At 37.5% G+C, this 12,695-nt stretch overlaps 1 protein-coding gene across 1 annotated transcript in view; it reads right to left on the reverse strand.

The window, feature by feature from the left end:
* SYNE1 (spectrin repeat containing nuclear envelope protein 1) overlaps positions 1-12,695 on the reverse strand; it is a 246,498-nt gene that overhangs the window by 152,801 nt on the left and 81,002 nt on the right. Inside the window, exons 45-53 of the mRNA XM_017739429.1 lie at positions 11,418-11,621; positions 10,257-10,464; positions 9,444-9,556; positions 8,547-8,752; positions 7,361-7,516; positions 5,881-6,172; positions 5,008-5,180; positions 3,288-3,597; positions 1,323-1,491 (exon numbers count right to left, since the gene is read on the reverse strand). Of these exons, the coding sequence (XP_017594918.1) occupies positions 1,323-1,491; positions 3,288-3,597; positions 5,008-5,180; positions 5,881-6,172; positions 7,361-7,516; positions 8,547-8,752; positions 9,444-9,556; positions 10,257-10,464; positions 11,418-11,621 (1,831 nt within the window). The remainder of the gene's footprint in view (positions 1-1,322; positions 1,492-3,287; positions 3,598-5,007; positions 5,181-5,880; positions 6,173-7,360; positions 7,517-8,546; positions 8,753-9,443; positions 9,557-10,256; positions 10,465-11,417; positions 11,622-12,695) is intronic.

Below are 12,695 nucleotides of genomic sequence, written 5' to 3' on the forward strand. Positions count from 1 at the left end.
CGTCCCGTCCCGTCCCGTCCCGTCCCGTCCCGTCCCCCGCGTCCCGCACCGCCCCGAGCCGCGGCCTCGTGATGGCAGCAGTCTGGAAAGCGGGGGGAGTAAAACCCAGCCAACAGTGTGCGGGCCTTGCGGGGATTAAACAGCAGTTCTGAAACTGTCTTAAGCTTTGGAGAGAAAGAAATAAAGAATGAACGTGTTTTAAATATGGAAAATACAATTTAGGTCGAGATGAGGAACATAAGGACTTTGTTGTGATCGTTTTCATAAGAAATGCTGGTATATAGGTGCTCGCAGCAGTCCCAAAAACACAACTGCAGTTTACAGCCTGGCCGTGACCTGTGATGTGCCAGAATTGGTTGAACATGTTTTTTTCTGAGTACATGGTTTTGGTTTTGTTTTCAGAGCTAAATTCTTTCTACGGGATCCTATTTCAATCTCGCACATCTCATACACGGGAATCTGGAAGCTTTCAGCTTAAGAGACTGGAGAATGTATAAATACCATCCCAAACGCTGCATGCTACAGTCACGTTATTTTTTCTCTCGTTCATCTTACAAACTAGATGCTGCTATCTCCTCCCTTTCCCGTTTTACAGATCAGGAATTTGAGCACAAGGGAGACTGAAAATTACCCAAGAGTGTACCAAAAAATCTGTAATTTGATCTTGGGAATCCTGAATCTTTATCTAGCATTCAACTTCACTGCCCCACTCTCACATTTAGGAGCAGAAAAAAATGTTGCTAGCCTGAATATCTGAATATAAACACCAGGCTCGGGCAAAACATGTAGCCTGCTTTAATGTTTGCATTCAGGAATATGCAAATTTCTTAAGCACTCAGATGACTAAGAATAGGTGCCAGGCTAAGTAGAGTATATACAGGGAGGCAACTCATACATTTCTACCATGTTTGAGGAGAACAATCCTTGTGCTGCTTTACACATTTCCATTTCACGCAAAGCATGAAAGGTTGTCTCTGATTTAGACAATCTGCTCATGGAGAAAACATATTTGGGGATGAGGAAAGAGAAGTATTCATTAATCAGCCAAGCCACATTTTTCTGTGATGCCACTAGGCTTCCGCTCTTGCACATTGTTTCCATGTGTGCTGTGGTTAACTTAGGTCTGATTACACTTTTACTCCATCTGTTAATATGAGAAGGGAGTAAAAAACAAAGCACAGCTTAGAAAGCTTGATTTCAGCTCACTGAAATGTAATCACCATTTCAAAGAAAAAAAGAACAAGACTCCACAACTGTTAGACTGCTTTTTTTTTTTTTTAAAGTGTAGGGTCTGAATTGCAGAAGAAATCATGGAAGCTCACTTACATTGATTTTGGCCAGCTTTTTCTGTATAGTTGGTGTATCTCCAGACACATCTGACCAGCGGTGAAGCTCTTCCTTTGCAGAATGAAGCCAGTCTGTGAATTCATGCACAGCATCCAGATAAAGCAAATGATCTTTCACGATATCTTCCACTTTCCTCATTTTCTCCTATCATTCAGATAAAAAAAAATAATAAAAAGACCATTAAAGTACTTAAATACTATGCTGGCTTTAAGCATGCAGTGCTGGTTTGACTCTATAGCATGCATTTGAATAGTGAATAGCTTGTGGCATCAGAACACTGCTACACTGCAAAAGGTTTGGTTAAAGTTGATCTGGACAAGCTTTTTCTGCAGAAACCTTCTGAAAACATATGGAAAAATATACTTTAACAGAGTCCAACGTAGAGTTTAGCAGATATCAATGCTGCAGCTGTGTCACTCTGGCATGCTTTTCCCAAGACGCTCTGGAGAGGGTCTTGCAGATCACCCATGAGCACTTCCAGGGAGCAGCATTGCTGCCAGAAACCCAGCTCTTACTTAGAAGCACCAAGTCTTTACAAATGCTAAGCAGAGTCATGGAGATGTCCCATAGGAAAACCACAAACAAAAAATTCGGCTGTCCAGAAGTACAAAAGGAACTTATGGTGCCGAGTCCCATTTTGACCATCACATCAGAAGTGGTGGCTCTCCCCAGCCACTTGCCCTGCAGTGCTGGAGGATGCTTTCGCTGACACAGACATGCAGCTGCTTCCTGGCTCCATCTTAGCTTTTTAATGTAAGCTTAGACTGGGGTCAGTTTATCTTGCTGTGACACAGTGAAGGAGTACAGTGGTTAAGATTTGCCTTTGGTCTGACTGAGTAGACTTACTGTTATATTCTTTTGAGATAACACTAATTAATGTTTATCAAAACTAACTAAAAGTGAAATGAGCTAATCAAATAGATTTTTACCCCTGTGTAGATACTCTAATCTAGATTGAAGTGTCTTGATGCCAGTTTCAAACTAAACCACCTACAAATTAAACTCAGGTATTTTAAAGTTTGAGTAACTCAACATTCAACAAATGCTATTAAAAATTAAGTTAGATTAATAAGCCCTGCTGTTCTCCCTGAAAATACTCTTTATAATCTCTCAGAATGTGTCAGACCAACTTGACAATGAATGGTTGGTCTAACTGATCGTTTACTTTAGGTCATCTTAGCTGAACAAACATGACCTAAAGTAAATCCTCAAAGTTTTTATACCTTAATGTGTTTTATGCAGCAACAGGGTATGTTGTCCACGTGCACCTGACTCTAACCAAACAGCCTCCTAGGGAAGCAAAAGACTTCCAGGAAAGGAAACCATGCATCCCTGTGTACATTGCTCACACCAAAATACAGCACCAGTACAAGGGGAGGCAAGGTGTTGCACTCCCATCTTCTGGCTGGCAGAAGGTCTCAGTCAGCTCACATATCTTTCCTTAGAAACCAAAGAGAATGCCTGTATAGCATGTGCAGTGCTTAGTGCCTTGAAACACCACAAAATATGGGCATATATCTTTTTGACAATAGGATTTCTCTTTCTGACAATATGTTTCCTGCTCAGAGAGCCATTTTATTCTTCCCTTTCTAGGCAAAGAAAAAAATAAAAAAAATGCTAGGAATGAATGAAAAAGAATTAGTTGAAAATAAATATGTCAGAATATCAGGAATACTGTTGTATATAAGAAACTAGGAACAAAATATATGGCCTTCACTTTCCAAAAACCATGCCAGTTTCAACTCCCAATACCATTTTTGCATTCCATTATATTTTAGTAAACTATATTCAGTTTTTTTTATTAGACTCAACTATACCAGAGGCAAGATTATTCACAGTCAATCCTTTAGTTACTAAAAAATACAAAAATCAGAAATTTTTAGCTATATATACAAATGTCTAAACATTTTACTTACCTGAAATGGAGATCTTTATCTTACCTTGGCTACAGTTGTGATGTCATTGAACTGTGTTTTTAGTTCTTCTTGAGCTGCATCTCCAAAGGAATCATCCCCTGTTTTTTCATATAGTTCCACAGCTTTTTCAATGAGTTGCTGTAAATCACCCAAGTGATCCTCTGTCTCAGAAACAATAGCCTGGAAATGGTCCAGCTGAGCAAACTTCTCCTTCAGACCAATCTGTGGTTCTAAAGGCTGTTCTACTTTGTGATCCACATTCTCTAACCACTGTTCCAGCTGGTTTTTTCTTTCCAGATAGTCATTCCACTGGCTAATGACAGAATCTAGGCAGCTTACATTAAAAGAAACAAAGTGCAGATGAGAGCTTGAGAGCTTTTGAACAGTTTGGGGAAAAAAAAAGGCTGCTTATTCCTTAATTGTTATATTGTCTGTAGCCATGCACAATAGATTTAGAATATACTTTTATTCTCCATCTTGCTTTTGTTTTCTATATCAACTTGCATCCAAGTTATTTTAGAATTCTTGTGGCTTTTGGGCCACTTTGTACAACCAATGTAGCTGCTCCCCTATTACAGGTTACATGAGCAATCTGTCTCAGACTAATGAAAAGCACATTTCAGTGTTCAGCAAAGTAAAATATGGAACATTACTGGAGTTCTTTATCATCAGAGTAATAAAATATGCAGCAGCCTATGAAATTACTGTCAATTAAGAGATATTCTGGCACGTTTTGAAAGAACAAATCCATTACTTATAGTCTCATTTACAATTTATAAGAAGTATTCCCTTCTGTTATATATTGCTCTTCCTGGTAGATCACCATACTTCTCTGGGATTTAAGTTGAGGAATGTAATTCTCATTTCACTGGACTTAGAGATAGATAAGGGTGTGGTAAGGATTTCACTCAAAATACCATGGTCTAACCTAATCTAAACAGTATTTTATGATAACAATCGGGTGAAATTTGAGCAACATCGTAAAGATAGCCCATTATCATCTTCTACATACAATTCTATTACGATTTTGGTGCAACTAAGAAAGTGGCACCACTTTCAGTTACTATATGTTAAGAAAAACATAGACAAACTAGTGATAGTTTTCAATCTATTGAATAAGAAACAGGTGTGATAGAGGCCCAGAAAGTATTGCCACAGAGAAATTGAGAAACAACAGTCTGTCCAGAACAGAGGAGATGGAGGCCTTCAGATATATAAAATTATCTCACACAGTCAATAAGAAAAACTTTCCATTTCTACACAGGTTAAGATGAGATGAAATCAGCTTAATATGCAAGAAAGATTATTTGGAGTTGATATTAGGATTTTTTTTTAATTAAAAACATAATGAAAAACAGAATTGAGAAACCTTCCCTGGTTTATGTATGGAAAAGGTGGACAAATATCTGTCACATTGTGTCACATTCTTGGTCCTGCCCAAGTACAGGCTCAAAAACTCAGAAAGCGCTTTCTAGATTTTTCTCTGTATAAATTTGCATGATTTATATTAATTTTTAAATCAATGTGAAGTACCATTTCATATGAAATTTGATTCATCTGATAGGGTCCACTCATCTTTTTTTTAAAGAAGTGTGTGTTTTTTCCAGGCAATTTTGGTTGTCTCTGACAGTGCAAATTTCCCCCCACACACCAGTAATGAATGAATGTACTTCTACATGCTGTAAGGTAGCACTCTGTAAGCAAAGATGGCAGGGTCTGACCTGTGTTTTCCAGGGATTCTTACCTCTGCCAGCTCACTGAGGTACTGATGATGTCGTTCCATACATCCTTCAGCGTCTGCAGCTCAGTTTGTATTACTTTTTGTCCTTCCTCATTGCTGCTTTTAAGTGCTTGTTCTCCTTTGCCAATGGCCATGTTCAGCTTAACCTCACCGTCACCTTTGAGTAAGAGGATCTCCTGTGGGGCAAAACAGGTCAAAATATCAACTGTAACCTGATGAGAAGTGAGAGCTGTTATTCTTTCAACAGTGAACACCATATTCTCTGAGCTCATCCATCCTGAACAATCATATCCAGTATGAATTCCTAGACACTTTTTCTTCTAAGGGCCTGTACCTTGCTATGTGCAAGTGCTCTAGCAGTTTTTTCCACAGCTATACAGGTTTTTCACTGCATTGGTCAAGCTAAAATACTGCTCACATTGCAGTAGATGCTGAGTAGGTCAAGCACTGCACAATAAGACAGCACCTCATAGCTATAAGAAACCTCAGGAAAGCCCATGGCAGATCTCCTAACAACCTTCCTATTAGATGCTTATCTAACCTCTTCCTGAAGACCTCCTGTGATAGACACACCACAGTCTCTCTCTCTGTCAATTATTCCAAGGCTTCCCCTCTATTAGAAAGCTTTCTGGGACCTGAATACACATTTTCATAGTTCATTATTCCTTATGAAATGTAATACCTGACACCTGTTTCCATTAAACTTCATCCTGTTTTTTCTACTTCCCATCCCAATTTGTCAAGATCACCTTAAATTCTGATCCTCTTCTTCATAACCATAGAAATAATAAATTATAAAAATATACCTTTCCCACTGATGTGGCCCACATCCAATATTAATCTTGATGTGTAATATCTAGTTGTATCTTTCTTTACCTGAATTTGTGTCAGTCGTCTTTCCAGTGTGGCTTTGCTTCCAAGAGTGCTCTGTGATGATGTCAGTTTATCTTGAACCTCTTTCACCCATGCCCACATACTCTGCAATGCCTCCTCAAAAGTGAGATGCTCTTGGAGTGCAAGCTGACATGTCCTCAGCTTCTCCTTGACACTTTTGACCATATTTTGATAATTGGTGAGATGTTGAGAAGCCAGACGCACTTCCCTCCCTGCACCATGGCCATCTTCATTTAAAGTCTGTGCCATTTGGGACAGCTGATCAAAAGATTCCCTGAAAGAAAATAATGGGACTAAAAGTTTCAGAAAGCATATAGTATTACAGCCACTGGTAGAAGTTATCAAGGCTGCTGACATAATTACCTACTCCACCAGTGATAAGAGTTCACAGTTAACTGAAAAAATCAGTTAGGAGAGACTGAAAGAATATAAGCAGCGTGTATCAATTAATATCTTTTCTTGTGTGCAGTACCATTTCTTGCAGAATTTTGGTGCTCAGAATGATCACACTGAAATCTTTGTGTTAAACACTTAAATTAAAAGCTACCTTAATTTTCTTTTCAGCAGTCAAACTTTCCATTTCTGTACGAACTACTACCCTTTTGTACCTGCCAAAGCTTCTAAGAAGTTCGTAGTCTTGGACAGGTAGGAAGGCATGATGGAAAGGTCATTTGTCCAGGATTAGACAATGCCTCTGGGGTTCAGTACAAGGGTCAGTAAAACAGATTAAAACTGGGTCATATCCAGTTAATCTCAGTTTACTTGATCACCCTTCCTGATACCTGATACCTGGTGAGTACAGGGAATTTCCATCAGACCAAAACGTCTTGCATCAGTCTCAACGCAATAGGGACTGAGAGGGTGTTTCTTTTTAAGATGCTGTCAGACTTGGACAACTGACTACTATTTTTGTTCTATCTTCACCAACCTTATAATAAAAAGAGAATTTGAAAAAAAAGTGCGTACTCACACTGGCAATTACTTCACCATCTACTGGCTAAGTCTGAATTTTAGAAAGATTTTACAGCTAATGTGGGTGCCTTTTGAGCTCTTTTATAAAGCAAGCTTCATGGGACAGAGGATTCTGCTAATCTGGTTGGATGTGAATGTTACAGGACAGAAAGAAAATTCTAAAATGGCTATAATGATAAATATAATTTTCACTATTGCTTTTAAAAGCAAGATTTTTAACATTTATTTTCTAAATTATATTTTCAGTTTGCATTAATTAATGAAGTATGATAAGTTTTTAATCATAAGAAATTTATCATTACCAGATACTGGAGTTGATTGAAATTCATTAGAAATGGAAACATCTGGATTCAGCCTCTTTTCACAGAGTATTTTCCAATACTTTCCTCTAGCTTTCAAAAACACACTTTACCCCAATAAAGTTTAATTTTACTTCTGCCCTAGTAGAGCAAAAAAAGAGAGAATTTTAGAAAATGTATTTTCAATATACCTTGAATTCAGCAACTCTTCCAGGAACTTTTCCACTTTTTGCACCTCCTTTTTCTTCTCAGAAATAAGCTGTTTGTTCTCTCCTAATGCTTCTGTGCTTATTCTTTCTTCCATGTCATGCATCCACAGGGCAAGCTTCTTGTACTGATCTTCAAAGCTACGGAGCAGATAAATACTCCCTTAAAAAAATACTTCTCAAATGGAGTAAAGTTGGAAGAAGTTAATATCCACAAGACTGGGTATCAATTTCGTGCTTCAAGAATAAGAGTTGTACACAAAACATAATTCCACAGTGACTACTAGTCTAAAAATATTCAGCAACTCTCTAAAAATGTTCAGCAAAATCATGGGAACTACAGGGCGACCAGAGGCCTCCAAAATTTAAAGTGACAGTACTTTTATTTATTACTAGATTCAATAAAAGCAGACCGAAAGAAAGCTTTTTTCAAATTCTTATAATGATTTAGTCTAAGAACAAACAATGGGTAAAAGTAGGCTTTTTGTCAACATTTATGTGTAGAACACCTGAAGTGTTGTGTTTTCAGTTTCCACTACAGAAGAGAACTGGAATCTTGAGTGCTAAAAACTCACCAAAACAAGTTCTCACCCTAAGTTTGAAAACCTTTTTCTTACATGCAGGCACACTGTCTCATCCGGCTGTTTTACCCATTGCTGTCACACTAACTTTGCTTTCCATTAGCAACAGTTTTGAATCTGGTTAGATCTGAAAATATTTTAACTCCCAAAATTCCAGCCCTAAGCAGTAATTTAAGAGTGTTTCCTTCTTGGCTTCTTAGGAAACATATCCATTTGGAATGGGACAGAACAGGCACATGCTGTGTAAGAAGCATTCTATCTTCAAACCCCAGGACAGAAATAAACACTCATCACACATTTTCCATTCAGAAAATGGAACTTAAATTACTGGAATCCCAACTGATTTGGAGTTTCACAAGCTACGCAGAACTTCTGCATACATGATCCTGACCTTTCATTCTTTAACCAAATCAATACCCTTGGAGAAAGACCTGTTGATTTGTTTTTATCAGAGAACTTCAATTTCTCCTAAATATTTCCAAAGAAAAAAGCAAACAGGACTAGAGCAACCGGAAAGAATTAATTTTGCCTTGCACTTTGGCAGCCAGAAAATTTCATGCAGTCTGTTTGTGACTGCTGGTATTACTCACCTTCCCAGGTGTGAGGCACAAGCTTCCAGGGCCTTCTTGTCATTCAGACACTGGTTGAGGAATTCCTGGAAGTTCTGATTAGACTTTGCTATTTGCTCCTGCATATGGCTCACAACTGGTTTGGGTAAACAACCATATAGACTCTCTCCTTCCTTGCAGGCAGCATCTAATTTGTTCTGTCCTTCACTAATAGAATCCAGCACACCCTGTGCAATGAAAGAGTATTGTTTAAACACATAAGATTTGATAATTAAAGATAAGCAATATTTCTGTGACAAGTGGCTAGATTTCTCCAATAAGATGAGAGCCATGTCTAGCTATGGAAAAAATTTCTATGCAGATAGTTCAAATAAAATTTTACTAAGTGGTGCCACAATTCACAGCACTCAATTTTCTTATTTGATCCCAAGGTAGCAATGGCTTTCTCTGAATAGTTTAATAATCTCTTGAAGATGTTACACATTTCAGGAATTAGGGTTGTTTACAACAGGTGTCTGCTACTTATGTTCTGTCTCATCAAAAGTATATATCTACGAGCTTTGACAAAGCAGTATTAATCTGAAATGTTGAATAAGTAAAAGTGTTCTAAAAATAGGAAAATGAAAAGAAGAGAAAGAAAGCAAAAAGGAAAAAAAATATTAATAATCAGAAACAAGAATAGTATAGTTACACATAAACCTTCCAGAAATTAAATTCTGATCTCTCAGAACAGGGACCACAGTTTTCACTGTATTCCCTCTAGAGTACATACTGCTGGCTTGAACCATTCATATATTACCTTTTTTAAAACAAAACCAAGTGTGTTAGCATCTATAAATTATTTTAGATATATAATTGGTTACCTATACTAAATTGCTAATTACTGTTTGGGGTTTTTTTAAAATTTCTTCACTATACCTGCAAGTCATGTAGCTTTGCCTCTATGGCTTTGCTGTCCCCAGACCTGTCAGATGATTCTTTTACTGCAGCCTTCACACCAGAAAACCATTCCTGGAATTCTTGCATAGAGTCTTATTCAATAAAAAAGTATAGAGAAGAGAATAATTTTTAAGATACAGCATTATCCACAATATTATACAGCTGTTTTAAACAATTCTTTTATCCTTCAGAAACAGTGTGTAAAAGGTAACAGAGTAAGTCTAATTGTCTTCAATAATCTTGAGAGTAGGATTAATTTCACAAGAAATTAGATGTTTCCACTATAAACATCCAACTTTGAACAGTCTTACTAGGCTGCCCTTGACAGTCAATTTCAGTTTATGCTATGTCCCAATTTTATGCTAAATAAAACCTAGACCAGTATCTTAATAAATAAGATTAAAAGTTGCTTACTTTTCTCCACTGACTATCCAGGGAGCCCAGGAAATACTTCAGATGTGTACTTTTACATTATAAACACCTCCATTTGGTTATATACCTCTCTTTATTGCAAATACACAAAGTGTATTTATGCAATAGAGGTGAATACTAACAGTGAGGAAAGGTGCATTTTCATGCATATGACATGGTTAAACTTGAATGGTGTTTATGTAAAATGCTTTGTTTCATAGCAGTTATCCAATGAACGTTTGGTAACAGGACTTTTTGAGAGGCTCCATACGAAAACAAAGTTGTAATTGCAAGTGACATCACTGGAAACTCTGGCAGACTCCAGAATGACTCACGGCTGTGGATAACAGCTCACTCATATTAACCAGCCGGAAGACTCACAGAGGAAATGTTTTTCCAAGGACTCTTGCATCCTGGCCTGAGTTCTGGAACGGAGCAGATTCACAGCTTCGTACTTCTTTATTAACAAAGTGACAGTGCCACCAAGAGCTTCCAGCTCTACCGAAGGGTATTTGCGACAGAGGCTGTTGAGGGTCTCACAGGTTGAGTCAATGCTGCTTTGCTGAAGCTGAAGGTCCTTTTGTGTTTCCTGAAAATAAAGTTACAGCACAAATAAGATAGTTATAAAGAAACAAAAGAACTGTCTTTTTCTCAAGCATTCCCTACTCCACCTATATGTTCTTTCCTCCTGTGCCCTATAAGTCAGCCCAGACACAATGAAGGAAAGAGGCTCTGGATCATGTTTCCTTAATCTTCCAAGTGAGATGACTCCTTGAAACTAAAGAGCCATTGCAGAACTGTGAAAAGTGCTGCTTCTCATGACTTATTACTCTACTAGAAATAAATAAATTTCAAGGCATATTGAATAGAAATAGGTATTCTCAGCAAAGTCTGAAGGTACATGTGGGATGCAGTATGACACTGGTATTTGGCAGGACTTCTGAATAAGCGGGACTTTACATACAACTTGAGAAAAATGTTTTCTGAAAACTGAATGTTAATTGGCTATTATATCAATATTAACTGTGCTCACAGTCAAATATCTCCATGTGGTTTGTCATGTTATGATGTGCTTAACTGCATGCAGTCAAGAGAGCACTTAGATGTAGAAAAAAGAATTGCTATATATGAGGACTGAGGAGGACTTCTGAGGTAGAAGTTTGTATCAAAACTGAGTTTGGACCAGTGTCTTTTACTGTGGTGAATTATGAGTTCATACCTTATTGCAAGGGAGTCAATGCACTTGCAAACATACTGGAGTAATGACCAAGGAGTTCAATGTAACAAAACCAGTTCTTGGAACAACAAAGACCGTGTTATTCATTAATATTTTCTAAAAGATTTGTATAAAGTTAATAAATCAGAACTTTTTTCCATTGGTGCAACTTCCTAAAAACTATCACTGTATTATTTGCTAATATTTTAGCAGCTGTGCAGGATATATGCAGTTTTTATCAAAGGAAAATTAAGCGTAAAGCTCAGAAAAAAAATCCCAAAGATCACTGCATAAGGAAAAGTATATTAATTTTCTTCAGCACTGACCTTTAGTTTATTTAGAGATTCAGGATCCAGGTTACGTGCACAGCTTAAAAGCGTCTCTTCCACTTGAGTTAGCCAGTCTGTCATCTGACCTATCAGCTTCTGTAACTGCATCTTCTGAGTACTGAAATCTTTCAGTGTCTCTTTTGCTGTCTCTGATATTTCTTTGGCATGTTCCAACTTCTGCCTCAAATCTGATTCTATAAACTAAAAACAAAATGTTACTTATTAACGCATTGAATAATAAAAATGTTTTGTATGGTAAATGCTTATTGGCAAAATGGAAAGTAGGAAAGTGGCACACAATGATAATTTTGCTCTCTTTACAGCTTTAACTGGAGATGCTTACATACCTACAAAATGTCAACCATTTGGGATTCAGTCTTAGATATACAGTAATCCAAAGAAGGGATGCTGACTTATAAAAGGCCAGACTGCAAACTGTTGCAGTTATTATCCACTTCTGAAAAATCGAACAGTTGGTATTTTTCCTTTACTAATTTGCCATATATAAAGAACATGACCTGCACTCAAATAGCTTGATAAAAAGAAATACCAATTGGTGAATGAGCCTTAAGAGCACTGAGGCTTCAATTATCTCAGTGTAAGGCAGGTGAAAATTGAAGACAGTACAAAAAATCAGCTAGAATCGTGCCCATTAACCTGTTTGAAGACAGCAATATGCAAAATTATAGTAGATGATTGAAATCCTCTGAACCCAGGATTCCAACAGTAGATGTTAGCTGAGCACATATCACTAATAAAAGTACATCAAATCAGTCATAATGTGGTACTATGGATAAATCAGATTCACAGAATCCTTTGGGTTAGAACGGATGTCTGTAGATTCCTTAGTCCAAGTTCCCTGCCAAGGCAGGGTCACCTACAGCAGGTGACATAGAAACACGTCCAGGTGCGTCTTTTCCTTCTCCAGATGGGGAGACTCCATGACGTCCCTGGGCAGCCTGTTCCAAAATGTGGGCAAGGCTTGAGTGTTACATTAACTTCTATTAAAACTGATATGTATCAAGATATTTCCCTGCCCATGGAAATTGCAGAAGTCAGCTTATTTTTTAAATTTCTGATGTTGAAAGTTAATAATCTCAAATACCAATTTCTGTTTGAAATCAAACTGCAAAATAGTCATACTTTGGTTTTGTGACTGCCCTAGAACATAGGAATAAGTATCAGGCTAAAAGCTCACCTTTGTGTTCATTGTTTTCTGTTTTTCTTGTAAGAGCTAGTTCAGCGCCCTTATTCTAGTCCACCAAGGAATACTTT

The sequence above is a fragment of the Corvus brachyrhynchos genome, unplaced genomic scaffold, assembly GCF_000691975.1.
Source record: "Corvus brachyrhynchos isolate BGI_N302 unplaced genomic scaffold, ASM69197v1 scaffold14, whole genome shotgun sequence".
NCBI lineage: Eukaryota > Metazoa > Chordata > Aves > Passeriformes > Corvidae > Corvus > Corvus brachyrhynchos.